This window comes from Amborella trichopoda, chromosome 2, assembly GCF_054954075.1.
Source record: "Amborella trichopoda isolate Santa Cruz 75 chromosome 2, AtrichopodaSantaCruz75HAP2 v2.0, whole genome shotgun sequence".
Taxonomy (NCBI): Eukaryota; Viridiplantae; Streptophyta; class Magnoliopsida; order Amborellales; family Amborellaceae; genus Amborella; species Amborella trichopoda.
In genome coordinates this window covers 62164519-62188198 of record NC_142337.1, presented here as the reverse complement: position 1 = coordinate 62188198, position 23680 = coordinate 62164519, and the positions used below count along the sequence as shown (strand labels likewise).

Genomic DNA, 23680 nt, shown 5'->3' with positions numbered 1-23680 from the left:
ATACCAATGGACCACATATTGTACAAATGCGGTCCAGCCCTCATGAAACAATTGTTCATAACTACAATGAATGGTCTAGAAAAAAGGTGCGGTTTTATAGAGCCTAGGCTCTAAACAATCAAATTAGAACCTACCTTCCAATAGCATCGAAATGTGGCTTCAATATTATAAATCTTTGTGACAGCCTTAAAATATATTTCATATTTATTTATAAAGTTTAAAGCTTCAAGAAATAGTGTAGATCGACACATCTATGAAAACTGGAAAAATCTTAAAAATTGACTGTTCAAAAGTGCATTACAAAATACTCTATTTCCAAAACTTGAAATCCATTTTTTCTCATGTCTATGCATCTTGATGTCGAGATGATCAATTTGAAGATATTTGAACATTAAAACAACCTCTAGTTAAATTTTTTAGATAGGCTCAAATTTGATTGTTTAGGGCCTCGGCTCTATATAAACTTTTCTCCTAAAAAAATGGTAGAAGATAGAACACATTTAGAGCTCATTGTTTTCTTTTCAGTTTGCGATCATTGTAAGACTGAGATGGTGGATCTTTAGAGTTTGGATCCATTTCTCAGATTGGCCTCAGGACGGTACTTGCACATAAACCCCAGCAAATCAACATGTATTTTAATAAGAGAAATGATCCTGAAGTTCAACTTCAATGACGACTGGAGCTTTAAAATATGGGAAAGGTTTTTATATTTCCCCTACACTATAAGAGATCTATGCTTCCCTTACTATCAGCTTTCTAATTTTGATCAAGAGAGCCATTTATCGTTTGATCTTAGATCTGACGTCTTAAGAATTTTATTTTTAGCTTTTTTTTTATATAAATTGTATGAATATGAAATTTGGTACGTGTCATCTTCTCATTGGGGTGCACTTATAAAAAATATTTAAAATATATTTTCGATAAAATATAAATATCAAAATACCCCTTAAAATTTTTAAGGGTATTTTGGTAATTTTATTTAATTGAAAATATTGTTTTTATATTTTTCACTAGTGCAAGTTTAATAGAGGATTGGACGTACAAAATTTGGTGTCAAAATCGTTTGTATAAAAATAAAAAAAAATGAAATAATGTACATACGTGACATTATGTTTGGGGTTATCTTAGCCCTCCACTCAAAATGGACAAGAAGAATTTTTTAAATTTTATGTTTTAAGGGAAGCATAAAAAGCTTGCCCTTAAAAAATCCCCAAAAATTGAATTTTTTTGTGTGTAAGTGGAGTTTCCAGCTTTTGACTCCAGTGGGTGAAGGCATGAGGACCACAAAGCTATGTCCATGGTTTTAGTCCCAGCTAAGCAACTGCCTCTATTTTTGGCGGTTTGCTAACCAAAAATTTTGACATTTTGCGGTTTCCTGAAGCAATAATTTTAGATATCAAAACATAGGGAGGCATAAAGTTAAAATGGAGGCTTGGGTTTGGTATTATTGCTACAATTTGGATTTAAATATTAAAATAGTTTATCAATAATAAAAAAAAAATGGAGATTTGGCTGATTTTTATAGGCTTGTGTATATTGTTTCATACCGGCTTATGTAACAAGCACACCCTGTGGGTATTTTACCCATGTTTGGAAACCTGGATAGGCTGGGTGAACCAGCCTTTCGGAGGGAAAATCCGTTCTAGATCGGCAATGGACTGATTCTCACAATTGAGAATTGATCCATAAAAATGATAATAACAAAATAAAAAATAAACATATAATGTGTGGATTCCCTGACAGATATCCTTGATTCCCTAAAAGGGAACCGAGTCCAAAGAACTGGATTGTTTCTAGGTTTTGCAAGAAAATGGGTCAGGTTTGGACCGATTCCCGATGTGGATCAGCAATTCCTGATCTTGACCACTGAGTTTTAAACATCAATTCTTGCCCATGGCTGTGACGTGATAATTGTGTGACGCTTTACAGTATTAACGAACCTTATCTTTTTGAACCCAAATGTTTCTGCAAACAAACGCGCTCTAAATGAACTTATCTCAAACAAGTGTATATGTACTATGTTATTCACAAAACGTATATATATTTATACGAGCAAGGGTGGCAACCAAGTTGAGTCGGTCGGCGGGTCAACCCCTAGCGGGTTGGGCATGGGTCCAAATGACTTGGACCCCACCCGTGCTAGTTCTGAGTCCGAGGATGGCAAGGACCCTACCAATTTGGATCGTAGTCAACCATACCCAACAGAACATATATAAATACATGTACTGAGTAATATACACAATAATTTTGTATTATTTTCAAATTTCTAGATAGGGATGGGGTCTAAGTCCAAATCACTTGGACCTAGGCCTAGGTCAGGTCTAGGTTCAAATCTAGTATGATCAGGTCAGTGCTGGGGTAGTCCCAGCTAAGGAACTGCCTTTATTTTTGGCGGTTTGCTAACCAATAATTTTGACATTTTGAGGTTTCCTGAAGCAATAATTTTAGATATGAAAACATAGGGAGGCATAAAGTTAAAATGGAAGCTTGGGTTGTGTATTATTGCTACAATTTGGATTTAAATATTAAAATAGTTTATCAATAATAAAAAGAAGATGGAGATTTGGCTGATTTTTATAAATTTGTGTGTATTGTTTCATACCAGCTTATGTAACAAGCACACCCTGTGGGTATGTTACCCATGTTTGGAAACCCGGATAGGCTAGGTGAACCAGCCTTTCGGAGGGAAAATTCGGTCTAGAACGGCAATGGACTGATTCTCACAATTGAGAATTGATCCATAAAAATGATAATAACAAAATAAAAAATAAACATATAATGTGTGGATTCCTTGACAGATATCCTTGATTCCCTAAAAGGGAACCGAGTCAGAAGAACTAGATTGTTTCTAGGTTTTACAAGAAATTGAGTCAGGTTTGGATCGATTCTCGATGTGGATCAGATATTCTTGATCTTGACCACTGAGTTTTAAACACCAATTCTTGCCCATGGTTGTGACGTGATAATTGTGTGACGCTTTACTGTATTTAGGAACCTTATCTTTTTGAACCCAAATGTTCCTGCAAACAAACGGGCTCTAGATGAACTTATCTCAAACAAGTGTATAAGTACTATGTTATTCACAAAACGTAAGTATACTTATACGCACAAGGGTGGGAACCAAGTTGAGTCGGTCGGCGGGTCAACCCCCTAGCGGGTTGGGCATGGGTCCAAATGACTTGGACCCCACCCGTGCTAGTTCTGAGTCCGGGGATGGCAAGGACCCTACCAATTTGGATCGTAGTCAACCATACCCAACATAACATATATAAATACATGTACTGAGTAATATACACAATAATTTTGTATTATTTTCAAATTTCTAGATAGGGAAGGGGTCTAGGTCCAAATCTAGTACGATCAGGTCAGTGCTGGGGTAGTCCCAGCTAAGCAACTGCCTTTATTTTTGGTGGTTTGCTAACCAATAGATTTGACATTTTGCGGTTTTCTGAAGCAATAATTTTAGATATCAAAACATAGGGAGGCATAAAGTTAAAATGGAGGGTTGGGTTTGGTATTATTGCTACAATTTGGATTTAAATAATAAAATAGTTTATCAATAATAAAAAGAAGATGGAGATTTGGCTGATTTTTATAGGCTTGTGTACATTGTTTCATACCGGCTTATGTAACAAGCACACCCTGTGGGTATTTTACCCATGTTTGGAAACCTGGATAGGCTGGGTGAACCAGCATTTCGGAGGGAAAATCCGGTCTAGATCGGCAATGGACTGATTCTCACAATTGAGAATTAATCCATAAAAATGATAATAACAAAATAAAAAATAAACACATGATGTGTGGATTCCTTGACAGATATCCTTGATTCCCTAAAAGGGAACCGAGTCCAAAGAACTGGATTGTTTCTAGGTTTTGCAAGAAATTGGGTCAGGTTTGGACCGATTCCCGATGTGGATCAGCAACTCCTGATCTTGTCCACTGAGTTTTAAACACCAATTCTTGCTTATGGCGGTGACGTGATAATTGTGTGAGGCTTTATAGTATTCAGGAACCTTATCTTTTTGAACCCAAATGTTCCTGCAAACAAACACGCTCTAAATGAACTTATCTCAAACAAGTCTATATGTACTATGTTATTCAAAAAACGTAGGTATATTTATACGGGCAAGGGTGGCAACCAAGTTGAGTCGGTCGGCGGGTCAACCCCTAGCGAGTTGGGCATGGGTCCAAATGACTTGGACCCCACCCGTGCTAGTTCTGAGTCCGGGGATGGCAAGAACCCTACCAATTTGGATCGTAGTCAACCATACCCAACAGAACATATATAAATACATGTACTGAGTAATATACACAATAATTTTGTATTATTTTCAAATTTCTAGATAAGGATGGGGTCTAGGTCCAAATCACTTGGACCTAGGCCTAGGTCAGGTCTAGGTCCAAATCAAGTACGATCAGGTCAAGGCTCGGGTAGTCCCCACTAAGCAACAACCTTTATTTTTGGCGGTTTGCTAACCAAAATTTTTGACATTTTGCGGTTTCCTGAAGCAATAATTTTAGATATCAAAACATAGGGAGGCATAAAGTTAAAATGGAGGCTTGAGTTGTGTATTATTGCTACAATTTGGATTTAAATATTAAAATAGTTTATCAATAATAAAAAGAAGATGGACATTTGGCTGATTTTTATAGGTTTGTGTATATTGTTTCATACAGGCTTATGTAACAAGCACACCCTGTGGGTATTTTACCCATGTTTGGAAACCTGGATAGGCTAAGTGAACCAGCCTTTGGGAGGGAAAATCCGGTCTAGATCGGCAATGGACTGATTCTCACAATTGAGAATTGATCCACAAAAATAATAATAACAAAATAAAAAATAAACATATAATGTGTGGATTCCTTGAAAGATATCCTTGATTTTCAAAAAGGGAACCGAGTCCAAAGAACTGGATTGTTTCTAGGATTTGCAAGAAATTGGGTCAGGTTTGGACCGATTCTCGATGTGGATCTGCAATTCCTGATCTTGACCACTGAGTTTTAAACACCAATTCTTGCCCATGGCTGTGACGTGATAATTGTGTGACGCTTTACAGTATTCAGGAACCTTATCTTTTTGAACCCAAATGTTCTTGCAAACAAACGCGCTCTAAATGAACTTATCTCAAAAGAGTGTTTATGTACTATTTTATTCACAAAACGTAAGTATATTTATACGGGCAAGGGTGGCAACCAAGTTGAGTCGGTCGGCGGGTCAACCGCTAGCGGGTTGGGCATGGGTCCAAATGACTTGGACCCCACCAGTGCTAGTTCTGTGTCCGGGGATGGCAAGGACCCTACCAATTTGGATCGTAGTCAACCATACCCAACAGAACATATATAAATACATGTACTGAGAATTATACACAATAATTTTGTATTATTTTAAAATTTGTAGATAAGGATGGGGTCTAGGTCCATATCACTTGGACCTAGGCCTAGGTCAGGTTTAGGTCCAAATCTAGTACGATCAGGTCAAGGCTGGGGTAGTCCCCGCTACGCATCTGCCTTTATTTTTGGCGGTTTGCTAACCAAAACTTTTGACATTTTTTGGTTTCTTGAACCAATAATTTTAGATATCAAAACATAGGGAGGCATAAAGTTAAAATAGAGGCTTGGGTTGTGTAATATTGCTACAATTTGGATTTAAATATTAAAATAGTTTATCAATAATAAAAAGAAGATGGAGATTTGGCTGATTTTTATAGGTTTGTGTATATTGTTTCATACCGGCTTATGTTACAAGCACACCCTGTGGGTATTTTACCCATGTTTGGAAACCTGGATAGGCTAAGTGAACCAGCCTTTCGGAGGGAAAATCCGGTCTAGATCGGCAATGGACTGATTCTCACAATTGAGAATTGATCCATAAAAATGATAATAACAAAATAAAAAATACACATATAATGTGTGGATTCCTTGACAGATATCCTTGATTCCCTAAACGGGAACCGAGTCCAAAGAACTGGATTGTTTCTAGGTTTTGCAAGAAATTGGGTCAGGTTTGGACTGATTCCCGATGTTGATCAGCAGTTCTTGATCTTGACCACTGAGTTTTAAACACCAATTCTTGCCCATGGCTGTGACGTGATAATTGTGTGACGCTTTACAGTATTTAGGAACCTTATCTTTTTGAACCCAAATGTTCCTGCAAACAAACGCACTCTAGATGAACTTATCTCAAACAAGTGTATATGTACTATGTTATTCATAAAACGTAGGTATACTTATACGCACAAGGGTGGCAACCAAGTTGAGTCGGTCGGCGAGTCAACCCCCTAACGGGTTGGGCATGGGTCTAAATGACTTGCACCCCACCCGTGCTAGTTCTGAGTCAGGGGATGGCAAGGACCCTACCAATTTGGATCGTAGTCAACCATACCCAACATAACATATATAAATACATGTACTGAGTAATATACACAATAATTTTGTATTATTTTCAAATTTCTAGATAGGGATGGGGTCTAGGTCCAAATCACTTGGACCTAGGCCTAGGTCAGGTCCAAATCTAGTACGATCAGGTCAGTGCTGGGGTAGTCCCAGCTAAGCAACTGCCCTTATTTTTGGCGGTTTGCTAACCAAAAATTTTGACATTTTGCGGTTTCCTGAAGCAATAATTTTAGATATCAAAACATAGGGAGGCATAAAGTTAAAATGGAGGCTTGGGTTTGGCATTATTGCTACAATTTGGATTTAAATATTAAAATAGTTTATCATTAATAAAAAGAAGATGGAGATTTGGCTGATTTTTATAGGCTTGTGTATATTGTTTCATACCGGCTTATGTAACAAGCACACCCTGTGGGTATTTTACCCATGTTTGGAAACCTGGATAGGCTAGGTGAACCAGCCTTTCGAAGGGAAAATCCGGTCTAGATCGGCAATGGACTGATTCTCACAATTGAGAATTGATCCATAAAAATGATAATAACAAAATAAAAAATAAACATATAATGTGTGGATTCCTTGACAGATGTTTTTGATTCCTAAAAGGGAATCGAGTCCAAAGAGCTGGATTGTTTCTAGGTTTTGTAAGAAATTGGGTTAGGTTTGGACCGATTCCCGATGTGGATCAGCAATTCCTGATCTTGACCACTGAGTTTTAAACACCAATTCTTGCCCACGGTTGTGACATGATAATTGTGTGACGCTTTACAGTATTCAGGAACTTTATCTTTTTGAACCCAAATGTTCCTGCAAACAAACGCGCTCTAAATGAACTTATCTCAAACAAGTGTATATGTACTATGTTATTCACAAAACGTAAGTATATTTATACGGGCAAGGGTGGCAACCAAGTTGAGTCGGTCGGCGGGTCAACCCCTAGCGCGTTGGGCATGGGTCCAAATGACTTGGACCCCACCCGTGCTAGTTCTGAGTCCGGGGATGGCAAGGACCCTACCAATTTGGATCGTAGTCAACCATACCCAACAGAACATATATAAATACATGTACTGAGAATTATACACAATAATTTTGTATTATTTTAAAATTTGTAGATAAGGATGGGGTCTAGGTCCATATCACTTGGACCTAGGCCTAGGTCAGGTTTAGGTCCAAATCTAGTACGATCAGGTCAAGGCTGGGGTAGTCCCCGCTACGCAACTGCCTTTATTTTTGGCGGTTTGCTAACCAAAAATTTTGACATTTTGTGGTTTCTTGAACCAATAATTTTAGATATCAAAACATAGGGAGGCATAAAGTTAAAATAGAGGCTTGGGTTGTGTAATATTGCTACAATTTGGATTTAAATATTAAAATAGTTTATCAATAATAAAAAGAAGATGGAGATTTGGCTGATTTTTATAGGTTTGTGTATATTGTTTCATACCGGCTTATGTTACAAGCACACCCTGTGGGTATTTTACCCATGTTTGGAAACCTGGATAGGCTAAGTGAACCAGCCTTTGGGAGGGAAAATCCGGTCTAGATCGGCAATGGACTGATTCTCACAATTGAGAATTGATCCATAAAAATGATAATAACAAAATAAAAAATACACATATAATGTGTGGATTCCTTGACAGATATCCTTGATTCCCTAAAAGGGAACCGAGTCCAAAGAACTGGATTGTTTCTAGGTTTTGCAAGAAATTGGGTCATGTTTGGACTGATTCCCGATGTTGATCAGCAGTTCTTGATCTTGACCACTGAGTTTTAAACACCAATTCTTGCCCATGGCTGTGACGTGATATTTGTGTGACGCTTTACAGTATTTAGGAACCTTATCTTTTTGAACCCAAATGTTCCTGCAAACAAACGCACTCTAGATGAACTTATCTCAAACAAGTGTATATGTACTATGTTATTCATAAAACGTAGGTATACTTATACGCACAAGGGTGGCAACCAAGTTGAGTCGGTCGGCGAGTCAACCCCCTAACGGGTTGGGCATGGGTCTAAATGACTTGCACCCCACCCGTGCTAGTTCTGAGTCAGGGGATGGCAAGGACCCTACCAATTTGGATCGTAGTCAACCATACCCAACATAACATATATAAATACATGTACTGAGTAATATACACAATAATTTTGTATTATTTTCAAATTTCTAGATAGGGATGGGGTCTAGGTCCAAATCACTTGGACCTAAGCCTAGGTCAGGTCTAGGTCCAAATCTAGTACGATCAGGTCAGTGCTGGGGTAGTCCCAGCTAAGCAACTGCCCTTATTTTTGGCGGTTTGCTAACCAAAATTTTTGACATTTTGCGGTTTCCTGAAGCAATAATTTTAGATATCAAAACATAGGGAGGCATAAAGTTAAAATGGAGGCTTGGGTTTGGCATTATTGCTACAATTTGGATTTAAATATTAAAATAGTTTATCATTAATAAAAAGAAGATGGAGATTTGGCTGATTTTTATAGGCTTGTGTATATTGTTTCATACCGGCTTATGTAACAAGCACACCCTGTGGGTATTTTACCCATGTTTGGAAACCTGGATAGGCTAGGTGAACCAGCCTTTCGAAGGGAAAATCCGGTCTAGATCGGCAATGGACTGATTCTCACAATTGAGAATTGATCCATAAAAATGATAATAACAAAATAAAAAATAAACATATAATGTGTGGATTCCTTGACAGATGTTTTTGATTCCCTAAAAGGGAATCGAGTCCAAAGAACTGGATTGTTTCTAGGTTCTGTAAGAAATTGGGTCAGGTTTGGACCGATTCCCGATGTGGATCAGCAATTCCTGATCTTGACCACTGAGTTTTAAACACCAATTCTTGCCCACGGTTGTGACGTGATAATTGTGTGACGCTTTACAGTATTCAGGAACTTTATCTTTTTGAACCCAAATGTTCCTGCAAACAAACGCGCTCTAAATGAACTTATCTCAAACAAGTGTATATGTACTATGTTATTCACAAAACGTAAGTATATTTATACGGGCAAGGGTGGCAACCAAGTTGAGTCGGTCGGCGGGTCAACCCCTAGCGGGTTGGGCATGGGTCCAAATGACTTGGACCCCACCCGTGCTAGTTCTGAGTCCGAGGATGGCAAGGACCCTACCAATTTGGATCGTAGTCAACCATACCCAACAGAACATATATAAATACATGTACTGAGTAATATACACAATAATTTTGTATTATTTTCAAATTTCTAGATAGGGATGGGGTCTAGGTCCAAATCACTTGGACCTAGGCTTAGGTCAGGTCTAGGTCCAAATCTAGTACGATCAGGTTAGTGCTGGGGTAGTCCCAGCTAAGCAACTGCCTGTATTTTTGGCTGTTTGCTAACCAAAAATTTTGACATTTTGCGGTTTCCTGAAGCAATAATTTTAGATATCAAAACATAGGGAGGCATAAAGTTAAAATGGAGGCTTGGGTTTGGTATTATTGCTACAATTTGGATTTAAATATTAAAATAGTTTATCAATAATAAAAAGAAGATGGAGATTTGGCTGATTTTTATAGGCTTGTGTATATTATTTCATACCGGCTTATGTAACAAGCACACCCTGTGTGTATTTTACCCATGTTTGGAAACCTGGATAGGCTAGGTGAACCAGCCTTTCGGAGGGAAAATCCGGTCTAGATCGGCAATGGACTGATTTTCACAATTGAGAATTGAACCATAAAAATGATAATAGTAAAATAAAAAATAAACATATAATGTGTGGATTCCTTGACAGATATCCTCGATTCCCTAAAAGGGAACCGAGTCCAAAAGAACTGGATTGTTTCTAGGTTTTACAAGAAATTGGGTCAGGTTTGGACCGATTCCCGATGTGGATCAGTAATTCTTGATCTTGACCACTGAGTTTTAAACATCAATTCTTGCCCATGGCTGTGACATGATAATTGTGTGATGCTTTACAGTATTCAGGAACCTTATCTTTTTGAACCCAAATGTTTCTGCAAACAAACGCGCTCTAGATGAACTTATCTCAAACAAGTGTATATGTACTATGTTATTCACAAAACGTAAGTATACTTATACGGGCAAAAGTGGCAACCAAGTTGAGTCGGTCGGCGGATCAACCCCCTAGCGGGTTGGGCATGGGTCCAAATGACACCGACCCCACCCGTGCTAGTTCTGAGTCCGGGGATGGCAAGGACGCTACCAATTTGGATCGTAGTCAACCATACCCAACATAACATATATAAATACATGTACTGAGTAATATACACAATAATTTTGTATTATTTTCAAATTTCTAGATAGGGATGGGGTCTAGGTCCAAATCACTTGGACCTAGGCCTAGGTCAGGTCTAGGTCCAAATCTAGTTCCATCATGTCTGGGGTTGACCCAAACCAGACTCGACTCAACCACCACCCTATGCGTGAGCATTTCGTCTAATCATTTGCTTTGTGAAATCTTTTATAATAGTTTTTTTAAATCCCAAATTTGGGATGTAATTCCCCAACCTAGCAACCAAATTTTTCTTAGAAAAGCTAAAAAGACCCAAATGGATTTTCTTAAAAAAGACATTATAAGATTGAATAGAGACATCCAATTTGTTGACGATTGTATCTAACTACATAGAGTCACAATTAAATACCTTTCTAGAGAATATTCTAAAGTAGATCCTAAATTTTAAAATAGAACCAATCCTTCTTGCTTCCTATTTTTAGCATTGCATAGCATCGACATTATGGTATTTTTTTGCATAGCATAACATGGACATTATAAAAGCCAGAAAGACACAAATGGATTTTCTTAAAAAAGACATTATAAGATTGAATAGAGTCATCCAATTTGTAGATATCATATCAAAGTACATAGAGTCACAATTAAATACGTTTCTTGAGCATATTCTATAATAGATCCTAAATTTTAAAATAGAACAAATCGTTCTTGCTTCATATTTTAGGATAGCATAGCATTGACATTATGGTTTTTTTTTTTTTTTTTGGGCAATTCGATGCGGAAGACAGGTCCGTGCCCGTTTTTTCAATAGATTGGGGCGAGTTACATTTTGAAAGTCTTAACTGAGAGTATCAACAATGGGAACGAATGGGGAGTTATATGAGTTACATTTTGAAAGTCTTAACTGAGATTGTCAAGAGCAGGAATGATTGGGGAGTTACATTTTGAAAGTCTTAAATGAGAGTGTCAACGGTAGGAATGGATACCACGATGTGGTAACTGGGTATTGAGATGCTACCACCATGAGCCCAGCCCCTTTCCTACATCAACATTACGTTGACACTCAAATAATGCACAAAAAATAGATGATCATGGTTGTATATGGTATTCTAAATCTATTATTTTTTTCTATAAATCTAATTGAAATGAATTTTTTAAGGTGACTCGCCACACTTAAGCTCACCTAAAAAAAATAAAAAATAAAAATTTTAATTTGACCAAATTACTCATGAATATTTCAACGGTATTTTGGCCTTTTTGTAAAAAAAAAATTCCGTTTGTCTTTACCTCGTACTTGATTGAAAGTGATGAGCTCCAAAATTTCAAGTTAGTTCAATTGATAGAAACATTTAAAACAAAACATTGCACGCAATCGTAGCCGTCTGTTTTCTTTCCTTTTAAGTTTTAACGTGAGTCATGTTTCATGTATCGGAGGACGAAAATATGCGTATGTTTGCGTGTATGGATGAGCACCAATGCATGTAAAATGTCTAATTTAATTTTATAGAAATTTTTGTTTTGCATTTGGTATTTTGAAATTTTAAGTATTTTATCAAAAATACCCATAAAAGATGAACGTTTTAACATTTTAACCCCCAATTGCAAGTACTCCAAAACACAATTGCAAGTACTCCAAAACACAATGATGTGTTGTTTTAAAATCAAAAGAAAATATATGGATCGAACTTTAAACAACTTATTTTTTCTAAATAATATGATAAATAGCTCATCTCTGGCGAATATTTGAATTTAATTTTTTTATTCAGATGTGGATAACGAAGGAATGGGTAAAAGACAGTATTCCGTTGTCCCCTTTGGACCATAGATGAGGCCGTTATATGGGTCCATATTACCCATTCACACGTTACGTGAGAAGAGAGAGACGTATAGGTTTTGACCAAATTGGCTATTTGTAAAACGTGCGGTTTGTATAAAGCGGAGGCTCTAAACAATCACAGTAGAGCGCATCTTCAAGTAGTATCAAGAAATGTGTGTTCAATATTGGATATATTGGTGATAACTTTCAAATGTATTTTCATCTCTAATTGTAAAAACTAAATCCTTAAAAAATAGTGTAAATTTAGCAGATCTATGAAAACTTAAATATCTTGAAAATTGACAATTCAAAAATGCATTACAAGATGTACTATTTCTAAAATTTGAAATCTATTTTATTCTCATATTCATGCAACTTGATTGTTTAGAGCTTCTACTTTATATAAATTTAGGTGAGCTCTAATTTGATTGTTTAGAGCCTCTGCTTTATATAAATTGTTTCTATGAATCTTGATGTCAAGATGATCGATTTGAGGATATTTGAGCATCAAAACAACCTCTTCTACTGAAAATTTTGAGGTGAGCTCTAATTTGATTGTTTAGAGCCTTTGCTTTATATAAACTTCTTCCATTATACAAACTATACAAAAATATAAGCAAAATGACACCATAATGTTATATGCTAAGGATCATGGGCGGATATCATCACCATAAGGGTTGCTTTTTTCATTGACTCAATAACCATATTTATATCTTACGATATCTCATATTAGAGGACATGGTTGGAAGTCAACTTAGAGTTGGCATTGCTTATGCAGAATCCCGGCTCGGGAGGGGTGAGCTGGAAACAGCCATATCTTGTGGCTTTTTGTGCACAAAATGGTTGTTCTCAGGACTTGAAACTGCACTCTTGCACTGGTTAGCCGAGCTTTTTACCTTCATCCCAAGTGACAACCTATGAATTCATTGACAGTATGATTTTTAATAGAGCAAAATGAAGGACCATGATTTATATAGTTGAACCCAGATAATTGGAAAAAAGCTTTGATGATGTTGATGATATTTTCTATTAGAGTGATAACAAATAATCATATTTTTACGCATTTTTTTCTCTCCTTAGAAATGTATACAAAAATTTCGGATTACAGCGAGGTTTATTTACACGCGGGGATTGACATAAAATTTATGCTTTGTTGAATTTCTTTATTTTTTAGTTCAGGTAAATTAAGAAATACAAATTCTTACTTTTCAATATTAGTGAGGAATTTATTTATTTTTTTATGAAATCAAAGAACTAATTTATTCTAACACTAGAACCCCATGAGATAAGTTTCTTATATAGTGCAAATAAAATCTCAAATAGCATGAATTCCCTTTTTTAAAATATCAAATAGTAAGAATTCCCCTTTTTTTTAAGTCCAAGTAATAATAAGGAATAGTATCCTCTTTTAATTTTCAACATGAGGTATCGTCATTGTTTAAAAAAAAAAATTACGTCTTAAGATAAATTATTTTTAAAATAAGAACAGTTTTCATAAAATATTTCTCACATTTTGATGAATCTAAAAAGTATTCCTGATATTTCATAATTTAAACTCATGGAGCATGAATTTTATTTTAATTTTATTGCACATTAGATTAAGATAAAAATTGGGCACTCATGATTATCTAGTCTCTCCATGGTCGACCTTTTAAAAAAAGTACAAAATCAATAATTTAAAATAAATAGAAGGAAAACTTTATCAAAATGCACCTCACTTTTCAGTAATTTCATAATTTACTCTTTTTCAACTATCATATATATTTTAATGCGTATTTTGAAATTAAATCAAATAAAAATGTTTATATAAGGCTGCAGCGTTATACTACAAAAGTAAGGTGCACATCAAAAATGAAGTAAAAAAGAGTGTTCTACAGTTAGAAAACTATCCAATTGATCATCGTGACCTTGAGATGTATGAATATAAATAAAAAAATGGATTTCAAGTCCCAAAACCAACATTTTTCAACAAATTATATGGACTGTCTATTTATAAGATTTACAAATATTTATAAGTTTGCTCAATCTACAATATTTTTAGAATTTTAAATTTTGTAATTTTGTAATTTTGAATGAACATGGATTTTCAAGCCATTATAAGATTTTCGACACTCAAACTATATCATCAAGTAAAATTTAGAAGTGTGCTTTACTTGTATAGTATAAGGTAGGTACCTTATTTAAACCTCATCCATTAGAGAGATAGGACTAAAATGTTAAATAGTTAATTCTCCATATATTTTGATAAATTTTCCTAAAAAGAATGACATAATAATCAAAAGGGTGTGGTTTTTTAGAAGGTTACAACTTTAAACAATAAAATTAAGGCGCATTACCAAATTTTATCATTACGTATAATTTTGGTGTAAAAAGTTTATAACAATATCTTAAAATCTATTTTCATATCTAATTATAAAAGTTTAAACTCTAAAAAAAAGCTAAAATCAAATAGATTTAATAAAAAATCTTGAAAATGAACAGTCTAAATAATATGTTGTAAGATGCTCTATTTATGGGACTCAAAATCTTTTTCATTTTATAATCATACATTTCTACAATGAGATGATCAATTAGAGGGTTTTTCAACATTAAAACAACTTTTTTAGATGGATTTTTGAATTCTTGCAACCCAATATCACTTTTCCCTAACCAGGTGTAAATGAGATTACAACAATTGTGAAGGGTTCTCCCGTGACATGTAACCTGATATATAAGATAGAGGTCTTAAGTCTTTTGGAAAGCCTCATGGGTCTTCTGGTATCATCATTTATCCAATCCAACTTCGAGTCGCCGGAAACTTAAAATTCCGGCGGGAACTTTTGAAATTACGGCGTAAGCTTTTGAACTCGGCGAAATTCCGGTCACTGGCATCCGATTTCCTTAGATGACAATATCAGTTAGCGGGACCTGACTCAGAACTCAGACGATTCACGGTGTCTAAAACGGTGGGTTTTCGAGCCTGTTCCCCTCTCAGTTTACATCAAAGGTCCAGCATTGTTTGTTTAATTATCCAAAACAAATCGTGTGAAAATTTTGGTTTCGTTTGAAAATTACGAGAATTTATTTCGAAACATGCAAGTGATGGAACTAAGGCAGTAATGTATTGTTTTTGCCCTAAGTTTGGTTTTATGGATATAGATATTTTTATTAATGAGCAAAGGGTAAATCAATCCACCATTTGGTTTTTTTTTTTTCCAGCGTTATCTAGTATTTTGAAGGGTCTATGATGTTCCTTTTTGATTTTAGGGTTGGTTTTGGATATGCATAGTGAATAATTTTAGTTTGAGTTTGTTAAGGTTTTGTTTTATAGATCTATTGCAACTGATAATTTTACATATCCGTGAATGAAATCACGGGCAGCGGTGTGAAATTTACCCTAATCTTGTTTCGTGGTTGCATGGAGCAAGAAATCTATGTATGTCTCATAATGATCAAATAAATTTACTATTATTATTTTACTTGTATTTTTTTGTATATAATTTTTGTTTTGGGGGGTTTATACCATGCATTTTTTTTCTTAGTTTTGGAGAACTCAGTTTCAGAAGATGCATACTGCTAATTTTTTTAAAGCAGTGTGAAATCGGCCCTATGTGGTTTACTTGGGGATGTAACTGAAAAAGGTTATTGTTGTTAATCTGAATTTTCCATTACTTTTAGATTATTTTTAGGGATTTACCTATATTCCCAGTTTAGTTCATTGGTTTTTTTTTTTTTGAGAATGTAGTGGAGTTCATTGTTATTGTGTGGCAGATAGAATACCTTGTTCTAATGAACTCTTTAATGGCATTAATTCGTTTTATGTTTTTAATCATTATATATGGATGATTTTTAGTCTGTATACTTTTCAATTCCCATGCAAATTGTATTTGGTAAATTTTTTATTTGTTTCCCAATATTTTCCATTACAGGATCTGCATCCTAGTTACTTGCCTTTTCATCACGTTTGTTGAATTTTCCGAAGACTCTTTGTAAATTCTATATGATTGTTTTGTGTAAAGAACAGTAAGGGATTAAGGTGCTCCTTCATTTTCAAATGGTTTTCAATGTAAATAATCATACAGTGGGTAATGTTGCTCATTTTCCTCAAATTAGTGTGATACATCAATTTCTTAAGAAAAAAAAAAAAGGAGGGGAAATTGTATCTTAACACTGTGACTTGCCCAAGATGATTTTTTCGAGGGATAACTTAGTTGCCACATAATTTTGTTATGGAAATGCGTGTACAATGAGACCATTTACTTTTGATACAAAGAGGTCCCAACCATCATTGACCATTAGATTTGAAATCCAGTGGTTGAGGATGATCATTGTTCAAGTACAAGGTTCAAACGAATGTTGTGACACACTTTCATCTATTAGATTTCACATCTAATGGCTAAAAGTGATTGTGACCTCTTTGTACTAAAAGTAAATGATCTCATATTATACAATCCCTTTTGTTATTATGGTGTACATCATTTATTATTTTCCGCGATTATTTCCTTTTTCATTAGTGCAATAATAACATTTTAGTTAGATTTAGTGATTATCATCTGAGCCTTATCCAAACTATTTGGGATCGCTACACGAATCTTGTTCCGCCAATTGGATTAGGATTCATGAACAAGATGTAGCAAAAGTTTTTCACTGGTTGCCACCTTAACACACTTCTCCTTTCTCATCTGGGCCTGGAGTGGAATTATTTAATGCTCATAATACATTTTATGTTAATGATAGGGATTGTTCTAAACAAATATTCTTGATAGTTATATTTGGAGTGCTTACTCTTGATATGGATCTAGTATGAACATTTCAAACATAAAAAAGTTGCTTATTTCGGCTTGTTTACCATTTTCAGGCTATGGACCGTTTCTGTTGGGTAACAGTTACAATATTTATCTGCTTTTTTGCCATTTCTGAAGGAAGAGGTAACTTTGTATTTTTTTTTTTTGTCTTTTGGTCAGTGATGTGGTGTAATACTTTTAGATTAATGTGTATTGAAATGGTGATTATAATTAATAGATACTTTCTGTTATTTTAATCAAGAATACTTGATGTGGTGATTTTCTTTATGATGTGTTCCTGTTAATGTTTCAGATCTTAAGATCAAACATGAGAATCACTTCCCTAGTTACAATCACACCCTTGCTCAGATACTTGTAGAGTATGCTTCTGCAGTAAGTCTCATTGTAGTAATTTTAATATAATGTTACTAGTTGTTGTGATATATTTTAGTTCAGAAATTGAGTTACTAATCACTCTGACTCATTGGAATGTCTACCACTTTGGACTTCTTCCTCTTCAGGTGGCTCCTTTTTTAATGGCCAGTTTTCTTCTGTTTCTGTGCCCTCCCCCTATTTGTTTCAGACACTATATATTTCTTGATTTTCCATTTCATTCGTTAAATCAATTCTTTTACATACAGAAATTAACTCCTTTTTGCACATTATAGGTGTATATGTCTGATCTAACTGCACTCTTTACTTGGACCTGTTCAAGATGCTGCACTGATTTGACAGAGGTATGTGGACTATCCATTGTAGTCATCATTCGTATTATGCAAATTTTTTTGAATATTCATATTCAAATTTTTTTTTCTTGAATATAGCTTTATGTGGCTATGGCCGTAGTATTCTATTAATTTTTGCCATGGCAATGAACTAGGTTATTAACTCAGTTTATGGCATTCGTCTTTGCTTCCACAGGGTTTCGAGATGATCGAGCTGGTTGTTGATGTACAGCATTGCTTACAAGTATGTTATTTACCTGTACCATTCAAGAGGAGTGGATGTTCATGAGTTTATTGTTATCAATGTTAATTGTTAGATATGATTTTTTCCAATAAAAAGATGGTGGATTTGGATTTATGCAACAAATGCCTAGAAAAACAACGCGGTTAAATTTGAATGTTGTAATGATGATTATTTGCATTCTTATACATGGAACTTCTTATGTACTCAGGCATTTGTTGGGGTGGCTGACAATATAAATGCGATTGTCATAGCATTTAGAGGCACACAGGAGCACAGGTATATGTTTTCTTTCTCGTTGCTGGTTCATAAATGCTATTCTATATCGGCTGTATAACGTTTGTCATTCTGTCATATTGATGGATCTGCAATGGACAGAAGCAATAATGAGTAGGTTATCAGTGCAATACAATTGCACTCGTGGTTTGAAGCCAAGATTATGATGTTTTTCTTCCATTTACGTGACTTTCCATGTGCTTGAAGTCTGACAAACTTGCACAGTATCTAAAGACAAGTGTCACATTTTTGTTCCTTGACAAGTTTGTGGATTTCATGGAACTTCTCTGATAATATCTAGAAAAGTCTTTCTATACTTATTTTATCTGTGAAGAATCAGACTCAAGTGTGTTCTCGAGTCCACTTCCTCCACACCTGCTTGTGCAATTGCTTCATTCAACCAGAGATAGCTAGTGGAACATGCGAGGTTAACACATGGGCTGACATTTTTATTAATTAGAGTTGTTGCAATGTGGGTAAAAATCGGCACATCTATAATAGCATTGACAAAGAAATGCTTCTAACAGTGAAACTATGTAAAAATGATCTATAAAAGAAGAACGAAAAAATATACATGTGGGAAATGCATTTGAACATTGGACTTTGCAATATATACATATGGGATCCATTGATGTAGCAAACCGACCAATCTTAAATAGCTTCCATATTTTTCATTGTGTTTTGAGATGTGTAGTAAGGGGAAAGCTATAAAAGTGAGGGAAAGTCCTCAGTTTGACACATCAACACATATCTGTAAAACCTTTATCTGAATGGATATGTAGCATACATTCTCTGGGAGATCCTTTATGCTGGGGATGAGACATTTTCAAATAATAATAATAATTAAAAATTCCAAAAACGTGAAGAGCTGAATGCAAATATCTGGGAGAGATGGTGGGAATATGGGAAGGGTTATTTTTAATCCTACATGGCAGGGCAAAAGGATAGAGGAAAGAGCTTGTTCATGGATGAATTACAGTTTCATTAAGTGATTGCATAGCCATTTCTGGTGGAATCAGGCTATGGTTTCATTTAGTTGTTGGTTCATACTGATATTATTTGAATGTGATGTTTTCTAGTTCCATATATGTAAGTTTCTTCATGTAATACTCACCCAAAAAAAAAAGTATCTTCATGTAATAATTTTCACACTTAACATGTGGCAGCGGACACTATAGTTCAGAAACCGCACGTAAGTGCGAAGGAAATTCTTCATATCACTGCACTCAATGCATAATATTGTTCATATTTTTTTATCACACAGTTTAATTAACTATTGTCTACTTGGTGTGATATGGTCTTATACAAATTTCTGTTATGCTCAACAGATTAATATTTATTTATAGAAATAAGTTTGGCATCTACTTCTTGTGTATTATTTACATTGCCTGAGTTACTCTAAAGTCAAAAGGAACGCTAATGTAGTTTGTTATCTTTGGGGGATGCTAATTTCCGTTCAAATTGAATGCAATATGGCAGCTTGCAGAACTGGGTCGAAGATCTGTTCTGGAAGCAGCTTGATTTGGACTACCCAGGCATGCCTGATGCGATGGTGAGTTTCTTTGATGGTTTATTTGCATATGAATCAATCCTTTGCCATTTGATTTCCAGCATGTTTGTATATTGGTTTCAGGTGCACCATGGATTTTATGCTGCTTACCATAACACAACCTTACGATCCGGAATCCTGAATGCGGTCCAAAAAGCTCGGGAATTGTATAGGGATATACCGATCATGCTTACTGGACATTCTATGGGAGGGGCTTTGGCTTCCTTTTGCGCACTTGATCTTGTGGTAAATTACTAGAAATTGTGTATAAATTAATCCATAGTTACAGTGCTCTTTTTTGCGAAGTGTGCATGACAAGTGTTATGTGCTGGCTTTCTTGAACTATCAGTATTTCTTATTCTGATACTTGATTACAATGCTAGTGTAATTGTTCGTTTTGTTCGTGTGGTTAACTTATTGGGACAATAGGTACTCATTTGTTTTTCCTGGAGACTTGTTGAATTTTTCATGTTTTCCTCTCCAAACAAAGCTTATGCTTTCTTGTTCGTCATTCTTTCTTCAAGGAGTTGCCTCTTTGCTGCCTTTATGCCAGTTATCATTCATTTGATTTGAGTCATATGTTTCTCCTTTTGGTTTTGGTAGTTCTCTTGCTGTCAGTTTTTGTTTTTTGGTATAGTTTGACTATGGGACTTCAATAGCATAGGGTTTCATGCCTAATTTTGTTGATCTTTTTCTCAGGTTAACTATGGTGTAGATAATCTTCAACTTATGACATTTGGTCAGCCACGGATTGGAAATGCAGCTTTTGCTTCTTACTTCAGTAAACGAGTGCCATATATGTTTCGAATTACCAACGGACATGATATTGTTCCACACTTACCTCCATATTATGCTTACTTCCCCCAAAAAACATACCATCACTTCCCAAGAGAGGTAAGCCCTTTTGCTTGCTATCTAAATTACAATTGTAAATTATAGCTAAATTTTCTTATGTTTGCCTGATAGAATATGCAACGGGTTTCTTTATTGATGGGGATATCTAATATTTAATACTGCGCCTTTGAGGATTGTATTTCCTAAAAGAATCAGCCATTAATTTACAAGTGATTTGGAAAAGCAAATTCATACTTACAGAGTGTCCAAATGGGGCCTTACTTTATTGCGGTTTTGAAATGCTGCATTACTCTGGACAAAAGCACTCAGTTCTTATCCGCAGTTGCCTTTATAGGCAATCGTGGAAAAAAGATCATCTTCAATGTGTATAATCTAGTGAAATTTTGGCGATAGAGGAAAAAGAGAGATTTTGTTTTCTATCCATGAGACCAAAAATGGGGCATATTGATGGTGTTTTGTCAATAGGAGGGGTTCCATTCCCTAGTTGCACCGTGACTCAGGCACATATATATAGCAGTTCTATTGATACACCCAAAGAAGGGGTCATCCAAACATGGCCTAAGCCATTGATTTGGAGCATTATTTTGTGTAGTTCTTGGAATTGTGCGAAATGCTTAGGTCGAAAACAACGTATGAAAGTGGTGGCGTGTCGTTCATGTGCGTCGATGTCTGGGGTTCGCATCCCAGTTTGTTGTTTAATTGGTGCCGTGGATGCCCCACTCCTCTCTCTCTCCCCTCCTCTTTCCTTCTCTCTCTCTCTCAAATCTCTCTCTAAAAAAAAAAAGCAACTTATGAAAGTGGAAGTGGCGGCTTCCATGGGGACCATGGAAGTGGCCACTTCTCTTGTTTGGGAAGTCACGGCTTGCGAGGCGCCGCGCCTTCCCAAAATCAAACACACCCTTGAGGTTTCTATTGTTGAACCATCACAAAGTTGTAGTCTTGTACCATGAAAAGGCTTCATATTCCTGAAACAATTCCAGGTCTGGCTTTATGATATTGGCTATGGAAGCCTAACGTACCTAGTGGAGAAGATCTGTGATGAAACCGGCGAGGACCCAGCCTGCAGCAGGTGAATTTAATCTGTCCATTTACTACTGGGTGATAATTTGTAGAAGTGCAATTTTTTCAATTTAACACTGTAATTGTTTTCACAGTCCCAATAAATGTAGGAGAGAGAGAGAGAGAGAGAGAGAGAGAGAGAGAGAGAGAGAGAATGTCTGTGATCATCCATGTCTTTTAAGACATCTGCTTCTGACTTGCCATTCTTCTTTAACCCCTGCAGATCAGTGACTGGCAATAGCGTCTTGGATCATTTGATGTACTTTGGAGTTCATCTAAGTGCTGACACATGGAACTCTTGTGGCTTTGTGATGGATGGACAAATGATCCAAACCAACACCACAGATCTTAGGCCTGGTTTCGTATTGTCGAGGGATCCTGTTTCATCAGTGTTGAAATTGAAGACGCCAAAGAGTGGTCTTCTGTCCAGCCCTATTTAGAATGGTGGGTAAGGATGGTGCCTGCCTCTCTCTCTCTCCATGTTTGGTGGAGAATTCATGTATTCTTCTCTTTCGAAAATCATCTGTAAATATGTTCTTGCTGAAAGGCCTTCAGTTACTGTCTTTAAGAAGAAGGGTTCTGTATAGTTGTGCAAGCCAATGCCTCTCCTTGTAATTGAATTTCTCAGCCAAAGGAAAAGTATGGCCCGCTTCCCCCCTTGTTAGATTTATACTTTCGGAACTAGATATGAAGATATAGAAAACGGGTGATGCAGAAGTTATGCTGTTATAACGGGTGTTTCATCATTTGCTGAAGCTAGGCTTGATAGTGCAGTGTGCATTAAGTTGTTATAACGGGTCTTGCAGCGTTTTTTCAAGGGTGGGCTTGAGAGGATTTGGTATCCTTTATGTGACTTTGTTAAACGTTGTGAAGATGAAGTACTTTGAAATAGCGATACTTGAATCTGACCAGCTAGCTGGTCTTGTTAGACGGGTCTGGCTGCTGGTTTAATTGTTTGGACTGGTTTTAGGAAAATAAAGTAAAAAAGAAAATAACAAGCCTGGACTCTAGCTGGGACTCAGGTGCTACAACCACCACCCCAATTCATTTTAAAAATATTTTTCATAATTTTTTTATATTTTATTTTTTGGTAATTCAATGGGGAAGGTGTATTTTGTCTGAAATAGAACTCAAGACATTACCTCATGGCATCCTACTGTGTTGACCAGCCCATTCTTTTGGATAAAACAATTAAAATCAAAATAAGGAGCATACCGAATCCGTTATGGCAGGCCTTTTTAATGCATTAAAATGCATTTGAACTAACTGAATTTCCCATCTGGGTAGCATTGGAAAATTTCTTAAAATGCTCCTCCTTCTGCCAAGCCCTAATCAACGAATCTATAGAATCCCTCTAATTGTATTTGACTAAATCCATGTAGACATTCTCTCATTTCCACCCCGCAGCATCTTAATTTTTCATTTATTCAAAAAATCCCTTCCTATTATTGGATCACTAACAATGATGGAAAATCATACACTAGAGTTTTGTCACTAAACTTGGGAGAACGAGCTTCTAAATGGCAGAAATCTAGTGGTAAATCCAAACCGTTCATTTTCAGGTTTGTTTCCATTTATAAATAGCTTAATAATATTGCCAGAACCTAAACAAAATATTGCCTGAAAATTAACAGGAACAAACCGAAATTCGGGTGCTTGGTGATTCCACGTCAGAATTCCCATTTGAACGCCAAAATTAGGCGGGAACTATCGGCCAAAAGTGGCGGGAACGTCTTGTACACCCGCGTACTCATTCGTTACGTGCAAGCAAGAATGACTAAAAAGGCCTTGCCTTT

The 23680-nt window shown here is 35.9% G+C and overlaps 1 protein-coding gene across 2 annotated transcripts; it reads left to right on the top strand.

Moving 5' to 3' along the window:
• The first annotated feature begins 15149 nt into the window (after positions 1-15149).
• LOC18445248 (lipase) lies at positions 15150-22777 on the top strand. Of its 2 annotated transcripts, XM_006855389.4 has the most exons (11): positions 15150-15361; positions 17254-17323; positions 17493-17572; positions 17848-17916; positions 18101-18148; positions 18357-18424; positions 19901-19973; positions 20055-20216; positions 20670-20864; positions 21806-21894; positions 22108-22777. In XM_006855389.4, the coding sequence occupies exons 2-11, from the start codon at positions 17257-17259 to the stop codon at positions 22322-22324; spliced, it is 1068 nt and encodes a 355-aa protein (XP_006855451.1). In that variant the 5' UTR covers positions 15150-15361; positions 17254-17256; the 3' UTR covers positions 22325-22777. The 2 variants fall into 2 exon arrangements, with proteins under 2 accessions (XP_006855451.1, XP_011627419.1); XM_011629117.2 differs by lacking the exon at positions 22108-22777 and having other exon boundaries at positions 21806-21898.
• The last annotated feature ends 903 nt before the right edge of the window (positions 22778-23680 follow it).

Coding starts and splice junctions, on each gene's coding strand:
- LOC18445248 (XM_006855389.4), top strand. CDS start 17,257: ATGGACCGTTTCTGTTGGGTAACAGTTACAATATTTATCTGCTTTTTT. Junction 18,149..18,356: donor ATGTACAGCATTGCTTACAA/GTATGTTATTTA, acceptor TTATGTACTCAG/GCATTTGTTGGGGTGGCTGA. Junction 20,217..20,669: donor TTTGCGCACTTGATCTTGTG/GTAAATTACTAG, acceptor TCTTTTTCTCAG/GTTAACTATGGTGTAGATAA.